Source organism: Budorcas taxicolor, chromosome 25 (assembly GCF_023091745.1).
Source record: "Budorcas taxicolor isolate Tak-1 chromosome 25, Takin1.1, whole genome shotgun sequence".
Classification (NCBI taxonomy): Eukaryota; Metazoa; Chordata; class Mammalia; order Artiodactyla; family Bovidae; genus Budorcas; species Budorcas taxicolor.
The window spans coordinates 32,115,946-32,138,317 of record NC_068934.1 but is presented as its reverse complement, the minus strand read 5'-3'; the positions used below and the strand labels follow the sequence as shown (position 1 = coordinate 32,138,317).

General features: G+C 47.0%; 1 protein-coding gene across 2 annotated transcripts in view; it reads left to right on the top strand.

Annotated features, from left to right (window-relative positions):
- The window catches only part of ETS1 (ETS proto-oncogene 1, transcription factor), a 74,537-nt gene that overhangs the window by 17,999 nt on the left and 34,166 nt on the right, over window positions 1-22,372 (top strand). For both annotated transcript variants that reach the window (XM_052661667.1, XM_052661666.1), the window contains exons 2-3: window positions 19,091-19,210; window positions 21,444-21,644. In XM_052661667.1, the coding sequence (XP_052517627.1) occupies window positions 19,091-19,210; window positions 21,444-21,644 (321 nt within the window). The remainder of the gene's footprint in view (window positions 1-19,090; window positions 19,211-21,443; window positions 21,645-22,372) is intronic.

Sequence of the window (22,372 nt, the reverse complement as noted above, 5' to 3'; positions counted from 1 at the left end):
GCTGAAATTGGGTGTTGGAGATTCTTGCTTTGTGGTCCCGGGCATTCAGCTGAGATCCCTGCTGGAAGGGAGATCTTTTCCAGGGGAGTCTGACCGTTGTGGCTGAAAACAACACGGAGGAGGAGCCGATCCCATCAAGGGCCGGTTATATCCCAAGTCACATCTGTTAGACCTTTGGGTGGCTTGTTCCTCTGTGGTCAGTGTAAACCTGGGGAGGAGGAGAGTTTGTTGAGAATGATGACCAGGGTCTCCCTCCCAATCCACTGTGCAAAGCGAACAGAGCAGAGGATGGAAAATGCTGGCCAGGAAGCCAGGAGGTCTAGAGTTAGTAACCACGTGACCATGTCACCTTCCTGAGCTTTGTTTTCCCCGGGTGATGTCTGAAGCCCCCTCTATCCCAGCGTGTTCTGGGAACTGGGTCTTGTGGGCCTCCTGACCAATGCCTGTGCTCACCAGCCCCTGATGTCTCCAACAGCTTCCTTTCATTCATCTTATAATTACGTTGAGTTCCCTGGAAGGGGGAACATCCCTCCAAGGGCTTGTTAAAGCTTTATAGCGAATTCTGTGAATTCCTCTTGTCCCTTTTTGTTCCTGGATGAGCTGTGAGCATCAGATAACCACAGGGAGGGCAAGAGAGAGGAAACAGAGGTGAGGAAAAGTGTGAAGCCGCCAGTAGGGTACATGGGGTACCCGTTCCTGCCCAAGGCTGTGGAGAAGGCCAAAGCAGAATAGATCTCAGGGCTGAAATTCTAAATCAGGAATAAACAGACCTGGGAGCAGCCTGAGATGCTGGGTTTAACAGGGAACCTGGTGGTTTAGGGAGAGGACCCAGATTCCTTAAAGCTCTCTCTCAGGGTCCTAAGTAGCTTCTTAGCAGCTCAGGAAACCTGAGCCAGGACGCTGAGATTAGTCCCTAAACCCCTTAAATCAACATGATTTCTGATTCCTCATTAGGGACAGACATTTGGATTTCCTGAGCTGACCGGGGCCATTATTTCATGAGTGGTTGAACATCATAAAGCCTGATGCTGTGAATTCCAGATGCTCCACGCTGGGCTTTCACATGGGTTTGGGGTGCATTTAGCTGGTGTGCGTTTTGGTGGCTTTAGCAGGCATCTTGGAAGATGTGATAGGTCCAGAGAAGGGCTGTCTCACACGCTTGCCAGATACACTATGGGTGGGAAGTTCTGCCTCTTCTCTGATATCAGTCTCTTCGGGGTGGGAACAGGCGGTCCTCTGCCTTCTTCCTGTTCCTGCCACGTGGCTCCCACGTGGTTCTCTTGAATGACACTGGGATGATTCAGCAGGGCCCTTGGAGGAGAAGGAGTTTCCCTTGTGGTTCAGCTGGTAAAGAATCCGCCTTCGGTGCAGGAGACCTGGGGTTTGATCCCAGGGTTGGGACTATCCCTGGAGAAGGGAAAGGCTACCTACTCCAGTGTTCTGGCCTGAAGAATTCCACGGACTGGATAGTCCGTGGGGTCACAAAGAGTCAGACACAATTGAGTGACTTTCACGCTTTGGAGAAGGGGATGATGACTTAGCCTGTTGGGAGCTGGAGTCGGGGAGGAAGCACTGTTTGAATGAGTTCTGGACCAGCTTCAGTGACCCTGGCACCCTCTTAGTTTAGTTTAGTGCATTTTAGGGGGTCAGATGTTTCACCTCGGTTTCAGTCTCCACCATCTGCTTAGGACAGAAATGTTTGCATGTCATGGCCTTGTAGGTGGTGCTGGTATTTCAAGTTCATGAGACCACTCTACAGATGGTCTGACATGAACGTCTGGACCCCTGGACTTTAAAAAAAAAGTATCACTTCCTTTATTTTGGGCTCCCAAAGTCAAAAGGAAGATTAGAACTAATACTCAGTTTATCACAAATGTTTACTATGCTGAATGCAGTAATGCGCCTGGTACTTCTGAAGTCAACAGAGAGAGTGTGGGTCAGGGAAGTAACCCAGTGCATGACGTCTAACCATTCTGTGGTTATAGTGGCCCCAGCCCTGAGCTCACTGGCCCTAGCCCTGGGCACTACTTGTCTGCTCTGTGCTTAAGCTTTTAAATGATAAGACATTTAAGTGCCTACCTCCAGCTCCCTCTGCCTTCTGTGACCTTGTTGTCGTTTAGTTGCTAAGTCGTATTCAACTCTTGGCGACCGCGTGGACTGTAGCCCATGGAGCCAGGGTGCTCTGTCCACGGGATTTCTCAGGCAAGAATACTGGAGTGGGTTGCCACTCCCTTCTCCAGAGGATCTTCTTGACCCAGGGATTGAACCTGTGTCTCCTTCATTGGGAGGTGGGTTCTTTACCTCTGAGCCACCAAGGAAGCCCGCGGTGACATTACTTGGGATATTCTCAATGAAAAACACCTTGAGCTATTTAAATGAAAGGAAAACGATCTTATTCAGCTTCTTTTCTACCTGTTGGTTTTTCAGGAGCAAGAAGGTTGGTGGCAAGAACTTGGAGGCATGAGTAGGGGAGGTTTTTCCTTGGGGGGAGCGCAACTAGATGAATCCATGGCAAGACGAATTCTTGCCTTTGGGACGTTCCATCTTTGCATATAGGATTCAGAAGGCTGTAGGGCTGGACTGGATCCAAGGGAGCAGTTACCGATTCTGTGGGTTACAGGAGAGCTGCCGACGGGACTCACTCCTGGGACTCACTCCTGGGACTCACTCCTGGGACTCACTCCTGGGTCTCCCTGGCCCAGACTTGGCTGGTTTTCTTCAGTCTGGTGTCTGTCACAGGCTTATACCACCATTGCTGGTCCTTGTTAGAAAGCCTCTTGAAGGATTAAGACTATAAGTAACACAGATGGGAAGGATTAAAATTGTCACTCCAAAGCTCTGTCAGAGCTGAAGATGGCATTTCCAGAAAAGAGAGAAACTGTTCAAAGAGGATGAAGCAAAGGGCCTTTATTGAGACATGAGGTACACATATCCATGAAGATCAGCCCTCAACTTCCTTATGCTCCAGAGAATCGAGGAGGGAGCTCTGCCCTGGAGCGTCTCTCTTAGGAGGACTCCAGCCAGGTGTGGTGAGCAGGCCTGTCGGGGCTGTCATCTGAGGAACGGTAGAGCTGACTGTCAAGTGGTCAGGCTTCCCGGGGCATCCTCCCCACTTCCCTTCCTTGCTCTGGGCTGGGCTGAGCGGCAGTTGCAGTCTGGACCCACCCCTTCTCCACATGGCTGTGTTTTTAGCAGTGGGCACTCACACTTCTTCACTTGGCTAAAGAGAGCCTTTAGGCTAAGAAGGAACTACTCTGCGAGCAAAAAAAAAAGAAACAAAACAAAACAACGGAGCCTATTTCTAAGCAGGCAGCGTTCTCGGTGACCTCATCTTCCTCCCAGCCCAGATCCAGTTGGAGCTGCGCGCACAGGGCAGAAATCCAGTTCCTCCTGTCTGGGACTCACAGTGGCAGATAAAAATAGACCAAGACTTTGTCTGCAGCCATTGTTCTCTAAGTGCCCATTGTTTCTGGAAGCAGAGTGGCGGGAGCACTGCAGTCTTAGGCTCTGCTCTCTCTCCTCCTTTCCCTCCCCCTCCTGTCTCCCCCCCCACCCCCTTCCTCCCATTTTCCATCTTTCTTTCATTGTGCAGGTGTCTGAGTCCCAGCTTCTGCATTTCCTCAGCTGCCTTTGAACTTGTCTGGAGCTCCCCAATGGGTAGATAAACAGAGTCCAGCTCTTTCTGTTATATATTTGTGGCCAGAATGAGTACCTGTGGATCCAATGACAGTAAAGGCAAGAGGATGTGTAATTGGTTGAGGAGCTAGACCCAAAGGGTGTTTGATCAGCATGTCAGTATCAAACTGGCGTTATCTCTGGTGTTATGCTATGGGTCACAGAACTTGGTTGTTGACTTTTCAACATGTATATTGGGGGCTCAGGTGAGAGAAAGATGCAGAAAGTCTACTTATCAATCAAATGGGCCAACTCGAATAGGATGAGGACAGATTCATGGTCTAAAAAAGGGCTCTGTGTATGGAAATGTGGATCGGAACAAGGTGAAGTTTAGTATGGATAAACGTAATCTTTGCCTGAGGTTAATACTTAGTCAGCAGATGCAGGGGCTTCTCAGGTGATGCTAGTGATAAAGAATCTACCTGCTAGTGCAGGAGACTAAAGAGACGTGGGTTCGACCCGTGGGTCGGGAAGATGCCCCTGGAGAAGGAAATGGGGTCACAAAGAGGCGGACACAGCTGAGGCGACTTAACATACACGCATGTAACAGGTGCAGAACGGGCTCAGCCTCGGAACCTATGGGGAGGAGGTCTCGCTGGGCACTTTGAGCAGTTTTTGCAGTGTGGCCTTTAGAATGATTGAGGTTGGTCTGCACCAACAGAATTGCAGGAGTAGGCTGGTCATCTCCACGTTCTCATTTGTCTCCTGAGAAGTCTGGTTCCCCCCGAGAATGTTTGCGATGCTCTAAAGGGATGTGGGCATACAGGAAGGCTTCCGGTCGGGGCATGGCCAAACCAGGACGTCACCAGTGGATGAAGGAGCCAAGGAATTTTAATACCTGGGTGGAACTGATGACACAGGGGTGAGTAAAAGTACTGAAAAGCTGATAGATGAAAAAAGATGAAAATTCTACTGTGTCATTTCAGCCAACAGTGCTCAGGCCGATGGGTGGACATAAGAAGGCAGATTTTAAACTCAGTGTGTACATGTGTTTTAAAATAATTATTGCAGTCCTAAAGTGAAATGCAATGGCTCAAAAAGTGTGGAGTGGCTGAATGTTGTGAGAACCGCTCTGGGCCTTTCTAGGGAGTATGGCCACCCTGCCCCAGGTCCTGCCTTTCTCTGCATGTCATTACTCATAGCAGATAAGCCTTTTTGGTTGGGAAGCTTGGGGGTGCACACAGAGCTTATTGCCTCAGTGCCTGTGGTTGGCATTTTGAGAACGGTTGGCATTTTGAGACCATTTGTCTCTGCACTGGGAAAATGGACTTAAATATTCTTATTTTTTCATTGTGGTTTCGCTGGGTTGAAAACAGTTGCACTGTGTGAATGTCTAGGAGTATGCTTTTCCCTTCTCTGTCCAGATTTATTTATTAAAAGAAAAACACATCTGCATAAAAAAGCCTTAGAACACAGGAAGAATGTCCACTTTGTTTTTCTTTCTGCAGCACCGAGACATGTGGGGTTTTAGCTTCCTCCGAGGGGTTTTTGAAGACTGGCTTTCATCTCCAACAAGGCTTTTTTTTTCCCATTGGAAAAAAAACAGCCCCCGTCCTTTTTTTTGGTTTGAAAATGTATTTATATAATGTATAAATAAATAAGAAAGAGAGAATTTCCTTTAGAAATTTATGGAAAAATGCTGTTTTTTGAACATCATTAATTGGGACTAAGTCTCTGACTCTTCCCAGCCCAGTTCCACTCAGCCATCTGTCCCTTTATTCTGGTTTAAAATGTTTCAGTATTGGCTTCTCCTGCTTTTCCCTTTCTTGCCCTCTGCTCCCTTCTCCGCCATCCATCCTTCCCCGTCTTCACGGCCCGCTCTGTCTCTCCTCTCCTCTCCCAGCTCCTCCCTGTCTGCCCCCTGCCCCCGACTCCTCCTGCCTTGCTCCCCAGCCCCTCTTCCTTCTGCTTTGCCCGGGTAGCTCTCAGTGACCGGAGCCCTCACTGGAATAAGCCTGTCTCTGTGTTTGTTTCCTGCGTGGGAGGGAGAGGCCGGCCTTGAGAAAACAGTTCAAAAGTGCAGAAAAACTCTACCTCTTCCAGCCTAAATAAATGGGCCCCACTCCGTTGTTTGTCCAGATTTTTCCTTTGCCCACGGAGAAAACTGCCCGTCTTCCACCTTGACCAGCCCAGTCTTCCGGTGATGCTCAGATAGCACCTCCGTGCCGATCTTTTCCCCAGACCACGTATAGAGAAGTCTTGAGCCTCTGACTAGGGGTTCTGGGTGGGATGGGTCTTGGAGACTCAAGCTCTGGTGTTGCAGCTGCTGTCGTCCGAGTGGCCCAGGAATTGAGGCACTTCCAGAAAGATCTTCCTCTGTAATGAGAATGATGGAGAAAATGAAAGGAGATGTTCTTGTGTCCATCATGTCTGCCTCCCCTGCTCTTAACTTTTATTAATAGGTGGAAAGTACCCAGCTTTTGTGTCTGAACATGGAGTCTGAGTGCTGGTGAAGTCACTCGATTGGGCTTGTCACCCTGGTTCAGTCACTTAAGGACCCTTTGTGAGCCTCCACCCCCTCGCCTATGTAGTGCAGAGAATACTGGACACTTGATTGTTTTCAGGCTCATAGTAGCATAGGGAAGAATACATTTTCCAAAATGTAAACCTCTTCTCAGATAGCAGCACCGAAAATGATAGGTGGGAATCAGGTGATGTGGAAACGAATTGGGCAGCCTGATGAGCCAGCATCTCAAGGGCCTCACAGAGTGGAGCATCAGAGTCGTGTGTACACTGAAAGAGCGGAAGCTGGGACAATAGCGAGATGTAGGATCTCCAATATTTTCCCTCGTCTTCTTGAGTGGGGTTAACCTTTGCCACATTGTTGCCAAAGCCTTCTGACCTTGTCATGAGTATTTTATTTAGTTGAAGGCAGGGCAGGAGTTTGCACTGGCCCAGAAGTCTAAGATAGGTAAGAACTAGTGGGGTGCATGCACCATGTGAAAGTGAAGCGAAAGTGTTAGTCACCCAGTCATGTCTGACTGTTTGTGACCCCATGGACTGTAGCCTGCCAGCCTCCTCTGTCAGTGGAATTCTCCAGGCAAGAATACTTGTTGTTACAGTTCCTTTCTCCAAGGCATCTTTTTGACCCAGGGATGAAACCCAGGTCTCCTGCTTTGCAGGCAGATTCTTTACCCTCTGAACCACCAGGGAAGCCCTGTGTTGCACCACTTTGGCTGTCTGCAAACTTTGGAGCTCAAAGGGCCCAATGAGGGCTTTCCTCCTGAGTAATATGGAGACCTCGCCTCTTGTGTTTTTCATGACAAAAGGAGTGACTCTATTCTGAGACGTTTAGGACTTATAAAATGCCTGCTGTGGAGTCAAGTGTAACTGTCTATATAGGAAATGATTTGAAACCTGTGATCTGCTCTGTAAATGGCTTTGAATGATTGTTTAGGAAATGTATTCTTTAAAGTAGGGTTCCCTGGTGGCTCAGATGGTAAAGAATCTGGCTGCAATGCAGGAGGCCTGGGTTAGGCAGCCTTCCTTCTATGCAGGAATCTTAATCTCAATAATGAGAACATTCTTTTAAATTGTGAGCATGCTATTCATTTAAGGGCGCATGCATGACTCGGGTAAAATGCAGTTTGGGTTCTGGCAAATGACAAACATGGAAAAAAGTTTTGAGCACAAGATTAGTTTTGTTTTGTGCCTTACTGACTCTAAGCTGACATTCTTAGGAAGTTTTTAAAACCAAAAGATGCCTTAGGTCTTCTGGCTCCTGGAGCTGTGAGGTGTTGTCATGGCAAAATACATAGATGATGATTGCTACAAAAAATATTTCCCCCTAGCAGATGGGAGGATGCAGAATAGGTAAGGAGTTTTTTTGAGATAAAGATTCGGGGGTTGTCAGTTTCCACGTATATCTCAGAATCTGATTTTTGCCTTCATTTTCTCAGTTGCTTGGTTGTACTTGGGGAAATCTCCATGCTCCTTCTCCTGGCTGCCTCTCTAAGCTTTGGGAAATAAAATTGTGTATGTGTGTACGTAGTTGCTCAGTCATGTCTGACTCTTTGCAACCCCATAGACTGTAGCTGCCAGACTCCATTGTCCATGGGGATTCTTCAGGCAAGAATACTGGAGTGGGTTACCATGCCCTTCGCCAGGGGATCTTTCCAACCCAGCGATTGAACTCAGGTCTCCCGCACTACAGGCAGATTCTTTACCATCTGAACTGTATGTGTATATGTATGTGTTTTTCTATTTTACCATATATGTGTGTGTGTATATATATGTATATATGTCTTTCTATTTTATAAGACACGCTTCAGTTCAGTGTAAATCACCAGTAATTTATTGAGCACTTACTGGGCTTTGCACACCCAATGGCTCAGTGGTAAAGAATCCATCTGCCAATTCAGGAGACGCAGGTGTGATTTCTGGGTTGAGACAATCCCCTGGAGAAGGAAATGGCAACCTACTCCGATATATTTGCTTGGAGAATTCCATGGACAGAAAAGCCTGGTGGGCTACAGCCCCATGGAGTCACAAAGAGTTGGAGAGGACTGAGCGAGGAAACAACAACAGGCTTTGGAATTTCACACATTTAATTTACTCCTTGCTGCCAGGCAGGTAGAGAGTCCTAACGAGTAAAGGATGCTCTTGAGCTCTTAGTGATCCTTGAGGCCTGTCCCAGGCCCCCTCTCTCTCCAGGGCTGCTGGAGAAAGCACAGAATCAGGAGCCATTCCAGCAGGGCACGCTCATTCAAGTATTTCTCCTTTCAGGCCCTGTGCCCAGTGTTTGGGGTGGGCGATCTGAACTGTGCTAAGTAAGGAAAGAACAAGAAAACGTAGCTGCGGGACCCAGGGGATGGTTCAGCTTTCTGGCCCAGCTCCTGGAGCGGAAGTGCCTCTCTGGGTTTCCCTGAACACCTGGGATTGATTTGGGGTTTGCTTCTACATGGAAACATTTGCTGAGGTGGAGGACAGAGAAGGGGAGTGGGGGTGGGGTGGGGGGAATAAATCCAGTGATTAAAAATAGCTTGTGTGTGTCAGGTGCCTGAACGAATTGGGGAACACGCCCGCAGTCCCTTTTGTCTGGCAGGTCTGAGCTCTGCGCTGCCGAATTACAACCGCTTTCATTTGTCTTTCCTGCTCTCCTACCATGTAATGGTCAAGGGCTCATTGGAACCATGTGTGAGTCTGGTGAGTCACCAGATCCTCAGGACTTCAGCGGTAATCATGTGTTAAAACTCCTTTTGGGGGATGGGGAGGGTGGGAGTGGGCGAGGGGAGAAGGGAGGGACTGAAGTCACTTCCTACAGATGTTCTGATGCTTGGCTGTCTCTGCAGCCTTGGTTCCCAGGCCGGGCTTCCCCGGTGCAGTCTGCAGACTGCTTCGCCTCTCAGAGGACCAGCCCTCTTGTCCTAGGATAGTGTCTCTCCAAGAAAAGGCATCGACCTTTGGGGTTGGCGCACTGCACCCTAGCAGTGTCAGTATTCCCCGAGGCGGCAGGACAGTTTGTTCAGTCAGGTCATTGGAGGATGAATTGGGAATTTTCTGTGCAGCTGCTTTCTTCCTTCCTTTAAAAAAAAAAAAAAAACTAGTTGGTGGCTTCAAGGGCATTGGTAAAAGCCCAGTTGGTTTTTTTCTAACTGATAAGGAAACTGTTTTGGGGACAGGGTGTCCCATTGTTTGGGACAGTGATGTACTGCCTGGTTGGGATCGTCGGCCCATCCCCGGGACACGCCAGGCTCTTCTTGCTTTTTGCTGGAGCCAGGAATCCCGCCTGTCTCTCATTGCTTTGTCACTTCATTAGGCTTGTGAAGATGGGGCCAAGGGACAGAGGCGGGACATGGTTCCCTTCTTTGCATTAACCTCAGCCAGCAGCTTTGTGGATTCTACCGACTCCCTCAGCAGGAAGTCCTGGCTTGCCAAATTTCTAGTGCCTGTAACAATTAGGAGTATAGGACAAAGGGGACCCTTCCTTCCTAGCTCCAACACATCCTTCCATCAATGAGAGAGAGTTTGAGCAAGATACCTTGTTCAAGTCTTCTGAGATATTAGCATCTTGATAGGGTAAGTTTTCTTAGGGGCCAGTAAGGATTTTCCAGGGACAAGTAACTCCAGAGATAGTCACTAGCAACCCTATTTTGCTGTCTCTGTTGACCTGAAGGACTAAAGGCGCCTCCTCTGTTGTTCCAGGCAGTCTGACATCTGCCCTTTGGGTGCTGGCCAGAATCCTCAGCCTTTTCTGCCCACTCCTAGTCACTCCTAGTACGTTTGTGAGGACATTAGCAGTCAGGAAGGATTATCTCTGCAGTCTTCTGCTTGGAGGACAGGGGGGTGGAAAAGGTGATGGCTGCCCACTGAACTTTGCAGCCATCCCTCTCTGATGCAGCCTCATCACTCTCCAGATCATGGTTGGGTTGCTTTTTAAAAGAAGCCCTGTGGTTCTAGTGGGCCAATGATGAAATGTAGACCTGGATTTAAGCACTGTGGAAAGTAATCTGAAGCCTTCTTTTCTTTTTCCGTGAGCTTATCTGTTTCTTGTAAGCTTTCATAGTATGATCCTCCTTTATCTCAGAAATATCCTCATGACAATAAAATATTTGTGGGTGAAATGGCATGTTGCCTAGGATTAGCCTTACGGTTCTCCTGTGTGTGTGTGTGTGTGTGTGTGTGTGTGTGTGTGTGTGTGTGTGTGTGTGTGTGTGTGTAGGGGAGATGAAGTAAAAACTTGATAGTGTTGATGGATTTTCAATAGGGATTTATTACACTATTCTCTCTGCCTTGGTCTATGTTTAAAAATAAACCATAGGGGCTTCCCTAATGGCTCATTGATAGAATTCGCCTGCCACGACGGCAGGAGACGTGGGTTCTATCCCTGGTCTGGGAAGATCCCACATGCCTTGGAGCAACTAAAGCCGTGAGCCACGACTTCTGAGCCCACGCACCCTAGAGCCCATGCTTTACAAGAGAAGCTGCCGCAATGAGAAGCCTGTGCCCCGTACCTGGCAAGCAGCCCCTGCTTGTCACAGCTAGAGAAAAATCTGTGCAGCAATGAAGACCCAGCACAGCCAAAAATAAATAAAAATTAAAAACAAATTAAACGCTATGAGGGGTAGACACTCCCTACCCACAGACCTCTTTTGAGCAGTGCATCAGTTGAGTGACTTTACCCAGTGTGATTATACCAGTGGCAAAACTGAGAACCCATAGATTTTGACCAACAAGCCAAGGCAAGCCCGGTGCATGTCCTACCATGTCTGTTCTCCCTGTCTTAAGGATCTCCTTTCCATTTGTGACAATTGTCCTTTTTTCTTCTCCTGTTGAATGAGGTTTCTTCTTGGTCCTTTCACTTTCAGAAACCTCTTTCAACCAGACTTTGTGTAACGAATTAACCTTATATTATGTGCACAGTTGCACATCAGGGTGACTTAGGGGGTGAGTGCAGACAGGGAAGGAGGCCAGGTTGTCTTCTATCATGTGTCACTTTGTATGAAAGGAAGGAAGCCTCACAACCCTTAGTTCCAAGAAAGGACAGGATTACAGACAGTTCTGTAAATAGCTTTTAATTATGTCTTTATGGGGTGAGCCGTACGAAATCTTGGATTTCTTTGATCTGGGAATGGTTTTATTTAATTTTTTTGAGCTTTTATTAGTGTATAGTTGGCTGACACTGTTGGGTTGATTTCTGCTGTACAGCAGAATGAATCAGTTATCCTATAGTTACATCCACTCTTCTTTAGATTCTTTCCCCATATAGGTCATTACGCAGTATCGGTAGTAGACTTCCCTGTGCTGTATAGTAGGTCCTTATTAGTAAGCTGCTTTATATATAGTAGTGTGTATATGTCAGTCCCAGTCTCCTAGTTTACTCCCTTCCCCAGAGTTTTTTTTTTTACTTGCTTGTGCCTCAGCTTGCAGGCTGTCAGTCCCTGATCAAGGATTGAACCTAGGTCCTTGGTGGTAAAACCAGAGTTTCTAACCACTGCCTCAATGTATCAGATTTTCAAATTGAGGAACAGAAGTCCCATTTTCTTTGTCTTAGCTGCAGAAAATTTTCTCTTGGATTTCTGGAGCAACTAAAGCCCATAAGCCACAACTACTGACCCCACACTCGTTCCAGTTTCCAGCAGCAGCAGAACAGAATGAAAAGACTGTAGATGTGAGTCTAAAGATGAAAGTTTAAGCCAAGATCTTGATCTCCTGCAGTCCTGGTTTCCTCATCTGTGAAGTGGAGGTCCTGTCATAAACTTTCCTAGCCCTGCTCCTTCCCACCCTACCCCCACCCCACGCCACTTCATGTGGCGAGGATATTGGGGAATAGTCTGAGGGAAGGGTCTTGGTGGACTGTAGCAGTTTTCAGATGTAAGGCGTATCATTCATTCTCAGCGTTTCTCTCCTGCTGCTATTGATGGGGACAGTACTCACCTCCCATGGGTGGTGTAGTCATGGTAGTCCACCTTGCTCTGGCCAGTCCAGTGGCTGCATACGAATGGAACATGCACCTTGGATTTCTAGTCATCACCTAACCCTCAGGTCCCAGATGTTCCCATCTTCCTGCCATTTATGTGAGGAGGGGGAGAGGAGGACCCTCTCAGGTCAGCAAGGCCATTTGTCTTGAACTTCTGGAATCAAGACCACTTCAAGCTTAGATTCTGGGTACCACTGTTGATACGAGCCATTCAGTTTCAAACAACTTTAAAGAATGATATGAAAAGTCAAGCGAGTTGGGTTCTTGACATTGAGCAGGCCTTAACTTTGAGTTCCATATGAGTGATGAAACCCTTGTTTGACTTAAAACATCCTTGAGATGTGTAAGCTTTTGTTTAGGACAAGGTCACAGTGAACGACAAGCAGATGTTTCTCTGTGTTGAAAAAGGCCACAGCTCCTTGTGTCCGTCCTGATTCACTGAAAGCTATCTGTTCATTTCTACTCCAATACTCTGCAGTCTTGATTGGACAGAGTTTGGGAGAGTTATTTACTGTCCGTCTTCTGTACTGTACAACTCTACTCTCAGAAACATGGGTGATTCTTATAAACATTAGCTCAGATTTGGGGTCCTAGGGAATATTCCCTGGGTCAGAAAGAAGGCTGAACACTGAAGAACTGATGCTTTCAAACTGTGGTGCTGAAGAAGACTCTCGAAAGTCTCTTGGACAGCAGGGAGATCAAACCAGTCAATCCTAAAGGAAATCAGTCCTGAATATTCATTGGAAGAACAGAAGCTGAAGCTCCAATATTTTGGCCACCTAATGTGAAGAGCGGACTCATTGGAAAAGACCGTGATGCTGACAAAGATCAAGGACAGGAGGAGAAGATGACAGATATGAGATGCTTGGATGGCATCATCGCCTCAGTGTACATGAGTCTGAGCAAATTCCAGATTATATAGGACAGGGAAGCCTGGCCTGTTGCAGTCCATGGACTTGCAGAGTCGGACACAACTTAGTGACTGAACAACAGCAGAAATCTAATATACTTGTAATATGGTTGTTTCATAAGTGTATTTAGAGTCTCCACTGTATCATCTTATTATATATATTTCCAGGTCAAGCATTTAACATTTTGAGACAAACGTGTTATTGCAATTTAAGATTTTGCCATTGGAGAAGGAGATGGCAAACCATTCCAGTATTCTTGCCTGGAGAATTCCATGGACAGAAAAGCCTGGCAGGCTGTAGCCCATGGGGTTGCAAAAAGTTGGACACAACTAAGCAACCAACACACATTGCAGTTATTGGGCTTCTCTGGTGACTTAGTGGTGAAGAGTCCGCCTGCCAATTCAAGGGACAGGAGTTTGATCCTTGGGTTAGGAAGATCCCCCGGAGAAGGAAATGTCAGCCCACTCCAGTATTCTTGCCTGGGAAATCCCACGGACAGAGGATCCTGGTGGCCTACAGGCCATGAGGGTTGTAAACAGTCAAACATGACTTAGTGCCTAAACAACCACCACCACAATTACAATTATCAGCACAGAGGCAATTTTAGTACTTGTCCATAAAATACATTTAGTTAACTTCTGTGGAGCCTCTATTACTTTCTGGGTGCTGTTACTAACATTAGAAATATTTTTGGTATCTAATGCAAATGTATTATAATAGGTAATGAGACAAAGTATGGTAAGCATAACAAAGGTGCCTGCTTGGGCTAAACCATGTCACCTTCTCCACCTGTAATGATTTTTTTATTGTTGATGATTATCATTGACAGAACTGGCACGGACATAAACGAGCAACATAGAGGACTTTTTTTGCATTCATATTCTACACAATAAGGAGTTTAATATTGTATATTAATATCCACTTTTGAATGTGATTATTCATCGTCATTTAAATGGAACCCCTGTGCTACTGAAAAATGCAATCCTGCCTGATTGTCCATTCCCTTACAGAGGAGTTTAGATTTTTTTTTAACCCCAAATTCTGCACTTTTAAGAAAATAGATGAAGTTCTGACATTCCTGTCTTGAGTCCTTTGGGCCCAAGGACAGTGATACACCTTCCTCCGAGCTCATCAGGTGCAGGTGTCCTGAATGTGTGGGGTTGACTTTGCCCAGCTGGGCTGTGAGCACCTTTTCAAGAGATCCAGCACTTTGAATCCCCACCCAGGGGCGCAGCCCTTGAGTGCTGTGCACCTGCAGCTGATGGCATGTAGATCAGGCTTTTGAAGATGGCATCAAGGTGGGCAGGCCCAAGTAAGTCCAGCTGCTTCCCTTGGAGAGAATTAAGCCAGAATCCAGAAGTGCCAGCTCCCAGACAGGAAGCAGAAACCTGTGTGGGGTGTTGTCAGCCTAGAGGCATGCACATCATACTGGCATCTGACTGCCCAGGCTTTTCTGTTTAGAAGTTGCCTGGGGCCTTCTCGCCAGTCTCATCCTTCAGTTGCAGTTCACAGAATCATCACTGCCCGTCCATTTGGCCTGGCTCTCATCTTCCACATGTGCTGTCCTGGCCAGTTTCTGCCATCGGTAGAGTCCTTTTCATCGAGTTATAAATCCAGTGGCAGGAACAGACACACACAACAGAACCCACACAGTTCAAGTTCGTGAATTCATGTTGGATGGGGGCAAAGGAAAGGAGAGTCGATTCGTATCCGGAAGACACTGAATTCATCCAGCCTTTGTTGATTGACTCCTGTGTTTCAGTCAGAAGCCATACTCTTGGTTAAATAAAGAGTCCTTTTCTCTGAATCAAACTGACTTCCACTCTTGAGGGGAGAATTCCTGGCCTGTCCCATAGCTGTTCTGGGGTGCCTGGGGGAGGCACTAATGTCTTTCTTAGTGACTCATTTGATGATTACTCCATTGTTCAAAGGGCTGGATGTTATGTAATCAACATTTTATCCCCTCCCCCCACTTCTCCCCCTGTAACAATCTGGGATTTTCCATCATTTTGTCAGTCTTCCTGGAGGCATGTTGATTTTTCCACTAGGTTTTTTTGGGCATGGCCCAAAGCAACCCAAACTCTCTACTCCCTGGAACTTCAGATCCCCCTCGGTGCAGGGCCTGGGAGAGCCACGGCTGAGAACCCTCCTGTTCTTCCAGGGCAAGAGGGCTGACACTGGGCGGTTTCCTGACAGCCTGGCTCAGAGCAAACTATGGGAAAGTGCTGCCTGCCCTTTTTTCTCACCTCACAATTTCCATTCATTTTGACATTCAGAAGCAGTAGACTTGCTTCTTTTTTCAGAGGTCATCAGTTGTCATTTTTTGGTCCCTCCTTTATGTTTCCATTTTATCCAGCCAATAACACATTGTGTATATCCAGGGAACTTTTGGACTTCCCAGGTGGCTCTAGTGGTAAAGAACTTGCCTACCAGTGCAGGAGACCTAAGAGTCACAGGTTCGATCCCTGGATGGGGAAGATCCCCTGGAGGAGGGCATGGCAACCCCCTCCAGTATTCTTGCCTGGAGAATCCCATGGACAGAGGAGCTTGGTGGGCTACAGTCCATGGGGTCGCAAAGACATGACTGAAGTGACTTAGCCCATTGGGAACTTTTTAACCAGACAGGTTTTAGAGATAGCTGGTGGAGGAACTTCTCAGTGGCCCTGCCTAGAACTCAGCCACTTTATGTCTGTTTCACATGAAACATGGGGAAGTAGGAGGGCTTCTGTAAATGACTGCAGTGAAGTGCATTGATGTCTAAAGGTCACAGGACAGCTCGTAGGAATTCTGAAGTCATTTCTTTTTCACTTTTTGTTGGAAATAGTGCCTGAGGTGGATTTGGAGGACTTTTCACTTGAACCATAGCTACATGTCTTGGCTTTGAACATGGTCTGCAGGTACAAGAGGGATTGGGTACAGCAGAGATGGAGGTACCTGCGACAGTGGCAGAGGACCCCTTTGTGACTCTTCAGATGTTGGCATCTCACTCTTCTGCACCACCTACACAAATCAGGTTTATAGCTATTGTCTCCTCTCTGCACTTCACATCTGCCCACTTGAATTTTTCTGCAGAGCCACCTTCCTAGGCAAAGCCACCATCCTCTCTCACCGCAACTAATGCAAGAGCTTTTTTAACAAGTCTTCCTTGACCCATTCAGAAATAACCTCCTAAACCATATGGGGCAGCTAAAAATGAGTTTTTTCCCCCATTTAAAAAAATTGTGGTAAAAATGAATATAACATAAAACTTAAACCAACTTAACCATTTTTAAGTTACAGTTTGTGGGTGCATGCTAAGTCACTTCATTTGTGTCTGATTTTTTGAGACCCCATGGACTGGAGCCCGCCAGGCTCCTCTGACCATGGCATTCTCCAGGCGAGAATGCTAAAGTGGGTTGCCAGGCCCTCTTCCAGGGGATCTTCTGACCAAGGGATCAAACCCATGTCTCTTATGTCTCTTGCATTGCAGGTGGGTTCTTTACCGCTAGCGCCATCTGGGAAGCCCAAATTCCAGTTTAGTGGAATTAAATACATCCATGTTGCCATCACCACAATCCAGAACTGTTTTCATCCGTAGAACTGAAACTCTGTTCCCAAGACACAACTCCCCATTGCACCCCCCACCCCATTCCCTCCTCCTCCCAGGCCCTGGCAGCTACCAATCAACCTGCTTGCTGACTCTTTAAATTTGTACCTCATATAATTTGTCTTTTTCATGACTGACTTATTTCATTTACCATAATGGGAAGTCTCATCCATGTTGCAATGTGTGTTAGAATTTCCTTCCTTTCTAAGGCGGAATCATATCGCATCATATGTATATACTGGTGGTGCATTTTGCTTATCCTTTCATCTGTTGACGGACAGCTGACTGCCTCCACATTTTAGTTCTTGTGAATAATGCTGCTATGAACATAGGTCTACAAATATCTCTTCAAGACTCTGCTGTCAACTTTTCTAGGTATATGGTGGTTTAGTCGCTAAGTTGTATCTGACTCCTGCAACCCCATGGACTGTAGCCTGCCAGGCTCCTCTGTCCATAGGATTCTCTAGGCAAAAATACTGGAGTGGGTTGCCATTTCCATCTCCAGGGGATCTTCCTCACCCAGGAATCGAACTTGAGTCTCCTTCACTGCAGGCAGATTCTTCACTGACTGAGTTACGAGGGATATAGAGAATGCCTAAAACTCGACCAAAAAAGACAAATAACTCCTTTAAAAATGATCAAAATGCTTGAATAGACATTTCTCCAAAGAAGATACACAGATGGCCAGTAAGTGGATGGAAAGATGCTCAACACCACTAGTCATTAAGGAGACGCACATCACAGCTACCGTGTGATGCCACTGGGAGTGTACACTGGCTGCTGAGGGCTGGCAGGGAGGCAGAACTGTTGTGTGCTGAATTATTGCTTAGTCGCTCAGTCGTGCTGACTCTCTGTGACCCCATGGACTGTAGCCCGCCAGGCTCCTCTGTGCATGGAATTCTCCAGGCAAGAATACTGGAATGGGTTGTCATTTCCTCCTCCAGGGAGTCTTCCAAACCCAGGGACTGAACCTGTAACTCTTGCATCTCCTGCACTGGTAGGTGGCTTCTTTACCACCCACCAGACCACCTGGGAAGCCCGATGTGCACTGTGGTGGGGTAAAATTATAACAGCCACTGTGAGGAAAACAGGATGGCAGCTCCTTGAAAAATGAAAAATAGAATGACCATAGGGAGTTCCCTGGTGGTCCAGTGATAAAGACTCCGTACTTTGAGTGCGTGGGGAGCAGGTTCAATCCCTGGTTGGGAAACTAAGATCCCATGTGCTGTACAGTGAGATGGGGGGGAAAAAAAGAGCAACTACTGCAAGGTGATCTTCTTCAGACAAAATATAATCATGTCATTCCTCTGCACGTAACCCTCAGTGCCTTTCTGTCTTACTTAGGATACTGTTATAAATTCCTGCACGCCCTCGTTACTTACCTTTCCAGCCTCCTCTCAAGCTGCTGTCCCCCAGTCACTGTGCCGCAGCTGCGCTGACCGTTTCAATACTAAAGCAACCAAGGTTCTCCTCTCCGCCCATCTCAGAATCTCCAGCTATGCCAGTCCCTTCACTTAGGATATCAGTCCTCTAATATCAGTGCTCATAAGGGTTACCTGGATTCTGTGTTGAAAATGGATTTCTGGGCTCCGCCCCCTCAGAGGTTGTAATTCAGGAGGTCTGGGTGGGGCTGAGTTCCCAGGTGATGCTGATATGGCTGGTCTGGGGACCACACGTTGAGAACCACTGGTCTGGAGTAATTTCCTTAAACTCCGGTATCCTCTGTCCTTCAGATCTCAGGTCAAACATCTGTCTTCTAAAGGAGGCTTTTGCTGATTCCTCCAGACCTATAGGGCACTCTATTATAGGTTAACACTTCATCTCCTGCTTCTGTGAAGCCCTCGTTGACGTTGTATTTGAAGTTTAATTGTGCAAATAGATTTTTACTAACTGATTTCCCTGCTGGAACTTGATACCCAGCTCCATCAGGGTGGGAATCGTTTCTGTCTTGTTCACGGTTCTTTCTCTAATCTCTTGCATGTAGCAAGGGCTAAATAATTACTTATTGAATGAATGCTGTTATTTCCTTTTCAGAGGTAACAGCAAGTGTGCAGAAACATGAATATTCTCAGTGAATGTGAAGGATGAATAGAGTCTATGGGGAACTGGTAGAGCTATTCAGAAAGAATTGACATATTTTGTCAGAGATACAGACATTCAAGGCAAGAGTTGGGAATTTTTTTTTTTTTACAGACCCTACCACACTATGGAAAGCCCCCCAAATTTTACCTGCCCTGGTGATGATACTACTACAGTTATTTCTCAGCTTGCCTCCTTCAGCCCATTCATGCTCTATTATATTTTATGGGTGGTTAATTACCTATTTAGTTTCATTTTTAAAATTGAGGTATAACTGACATGTATTTATTACTTTCAGGTGCACAGCATAATGATTTGATATTTGTGTATATTGCAGAACGATCACCGCCATCAGTCTAGCTGACCTCCATCAGCTTTTTCATTTTTGTTTGTATTCATATGATATTTTTTGCCTTGCAGATATGGAATGTGCAGATGTCCCGCTCTTAACTCCTAGCAGCAAAGAAATGATGTCTCAAGCCTTGAAAGCTACTTTCAGTGGTTTCTCTAAAGAGCAGCAACGTCTGGGAATTCCAAAAGGTAGGTTTTGTAGTTGGAAGGAGAGAGGATGGACCAGACTTTGAGATATAGTTGGTTTTCTCACCTGCTGGTGGAGGTAGACTTGCTCACCACCCTCAATCAGCAGCCACAGACTGGGACCGACGGCTGTTGGAACAAGCGTAGACACATGCTGATGCTCCCTCATCTTCCAGGCTTGTCCCTGCCATCTTGGTCTTAGGGCAGTGGTGCCCAGACTTGCTCGAACATTAAACAGTGGATCGTCAGAAAATTCCACAGTCCAGGCCAGATCCCAGACCAATTAAGTCACAGTTGCCTGTAGCATCAGTAATTGTAAAGCTCAGGTGACTCTGTTGTACAGACAAGTTTGGAAGGCACGGTCTTGGTGTCGTTCTGGGCTGCCATTAGATGAACTCCATGAGCTACAGTTCTGGGATTTACTCTTTTCCACGTCCTTTGGTGGAATGTGTTTATACTTGGGTATTCTCCTCTGAGGGCATTCCAGGTGACGCTAGTGGTAGAGAACGTGCTTGCCAATGCAGGAGACATCCCTGGGTCGGAGGAGGGCATGGCAACCCACTCCAGTATTCTTGTCTTGGAGAATCCCATGGACAGAGAAGCCCGGCGGGCTGTGGTCTACAGAGTCAGTCTGCAAAGAGTCAGACACAACTGAAGCGACTTAGCACACACGCATTCTCCTCTGAAAGGGTTTATTCGGGAATGTAAAGGGAAGTGACTTGAGAGGTCAGAAAGGAAAAATGACTGGGGAAGACTTAAGCCTTGACCAGGCGGCATTTCCCGAGCAACTGAGAGCAGAAGGAACACGTTTCTATTGAGTAAGAGAAATAGAGGCTGCCTTTGCACCCAGCCAGTGCTACTGCTACGGGAGCGAGCGGCTGCCACCCTGCCAGACGCAGGCCTCAGGGAGATTCTGTGGATGAATCTGGCTACCTTTTCACATACTCTGCTTTTCCACAAACCTCCGCTGACAGCAGAGCCCAGTCATAAAGCAGAATAAAGTGAATTCTGACCATCCACTTTTCCATCATCTTATAAAGTCATCTTCTAGACCGAAGGGGATAACACTGAGAGGAGGTAGGAGGTGGGCTGTAGGCACCACACCCTGCCATCACCTGAGCTCGGTCAGTGTCGTGAGCTGGTGTAGTCATATTAAACCAGGGCCGCGCATGAAGGTTATGTATCATCTGTTCTACATGGCTCCTCAATGCAGGGCCTGTCGTATGTATTCATTTTGCAGGTTATCTGGTATAATACAGGTACCTAATAACATTGTTGGACTTCTCTGGTGGCTCAGTGGTAAAGAGTCTGCCTGCAATGCAAGAGACCTGGGTTCAGTCCCTGGGTTGAGAAGATCCCCTGGAGAAGGAAATGGCTACCCACTCCAGTATTCTTGCCTGGGAAATCCCATGGGCAGAGGACCCTGGTGGGCTATAGTCCATGGGATTGCAAACAGTTGGACACGACTGAGCAGTCAGACTGACACACACACAATAATGTTACTACTAAGTATCACTTGAATGGCGTACTGCTACTAATTGCTGTGATTACTATAGTTGGCCCTCCTCATCCAAGGGTTCCATATTGGCAGATTCAGACAACCACAGATCTGATTCTGTTGGCTGAATCTGGGGATGCGAAAACCCACATACACGGAGGGCTGAGTGTGCCCCACCCTTTTGTATATATAAGGGAACATGCATCTCCCCAGATTTTGGTATCTGGGGGGGTCCTGAAACCAATCACATTAGATATGCAAGGACAACTATACTAACCATCATTAACTAAGATAAGAATAATTAAGCATAATGGCCGCAAGTAAATTACATGAGTAATTGCAGGGAGAGGTGAGTGCAACGTCCAGAGCACACTTGACTTTGTCATTATTGCCGTTAAAGGAGTCATTTGTTCCCTGGTCCCAGGCTTTAATAAAGTCTGATGGAAATAAGGCAGTGAGAGAGGAGACTCTTGGAACCTGTTGGAAGGTTCCATGGGTGGAGAATACTGTTTGTTACTTTTTGGCTGATGGCAGTGATCAGCTGACTGGTGGGAGGGAGAAGATGGGGCTGACCTGGATGCAGGGAGGAGGGTTATGGAAGATACTCCATTAGGCCTTCTTCATTCCGTGAATCTGAGAATGTCTCAGTGAAGGTCAGGTGCTTTTATGTAGTCTCCGAGGCTCGGGGAAGAGTTGAGACCCTGATCTGCTGGGACATCATCTGATCTCTCCCTGCAGACCCCCGGCAGTGGACAGAGACCCACGTTCGGGACTGGGTGATGTGGGCTGTCAATGAGTTCAGCCTGAAGGGTGTGGACTTCCAGAAGTTCTGTATGAATGGGGCAGCCCTCTGCGCGCTGGGGAAAGACTGCTTTCTCGAGCTGGCCCCAGACTTCGTTGGGGACATCTTGTGGGAACACCTGGAGATCCTGCAGAAAGGTAAATGCCTGAGGATGGGGTGGGGTGAGGGAGGTGGGGCCTGCACGGGGCAGCTTCCAGAGTCGACTGGGGAGCGGGCTGCCACATCGAGGTCGTCATCTGAGTGTCCAGCCACAGCACATAACGGTCTGCAGAGACTTGCCGTATGGTGCCTGGTAGGGAGCGGGTGCTCCATAAACATTAGTTTCTTTGTCTTCTATGTACTAGATACTCCACCTTTTTTTTTTAATGTTTATTTATTTTTAATTGATTGATTCTTGGTTTACAATATTGGCTTGATTTTTGTCACACATCAACATGAATTAACCCTAGATGTACACATGTCCCCTCCCTCTTGAGTCTCCCTCCCACCTCCCGCCCATTCCCACCCTTCTAGATCATTCCAGAGCCCCAGTTTGAGTTCCCAGAATCCTATAGCAAATTCCCATTGGCTATCTATTTACATATGTTAGTGTATATATGTATGGCTCCACTTTTCATCTTTACCTCCTAAAGCTTCTTGGTTTGCAAAGTTCTAATCTCAGTCCTTATCTTAAACTCATATACTGCTTGAACAAGCAGTGCCCACAACTAGCAAAAGGGTATTTCTTTCCTTTCTTTCTTTCGTTTTTTTTTGGTAATCGTGAAACACACCCCCTTGACCCATGGCCACATCCAAGCTCAGTGTTTCAGAGCTTCTTAATAAGCAGTCTTCTCTGCCCACTAACGGGACTGGAATTGCAGTCGCA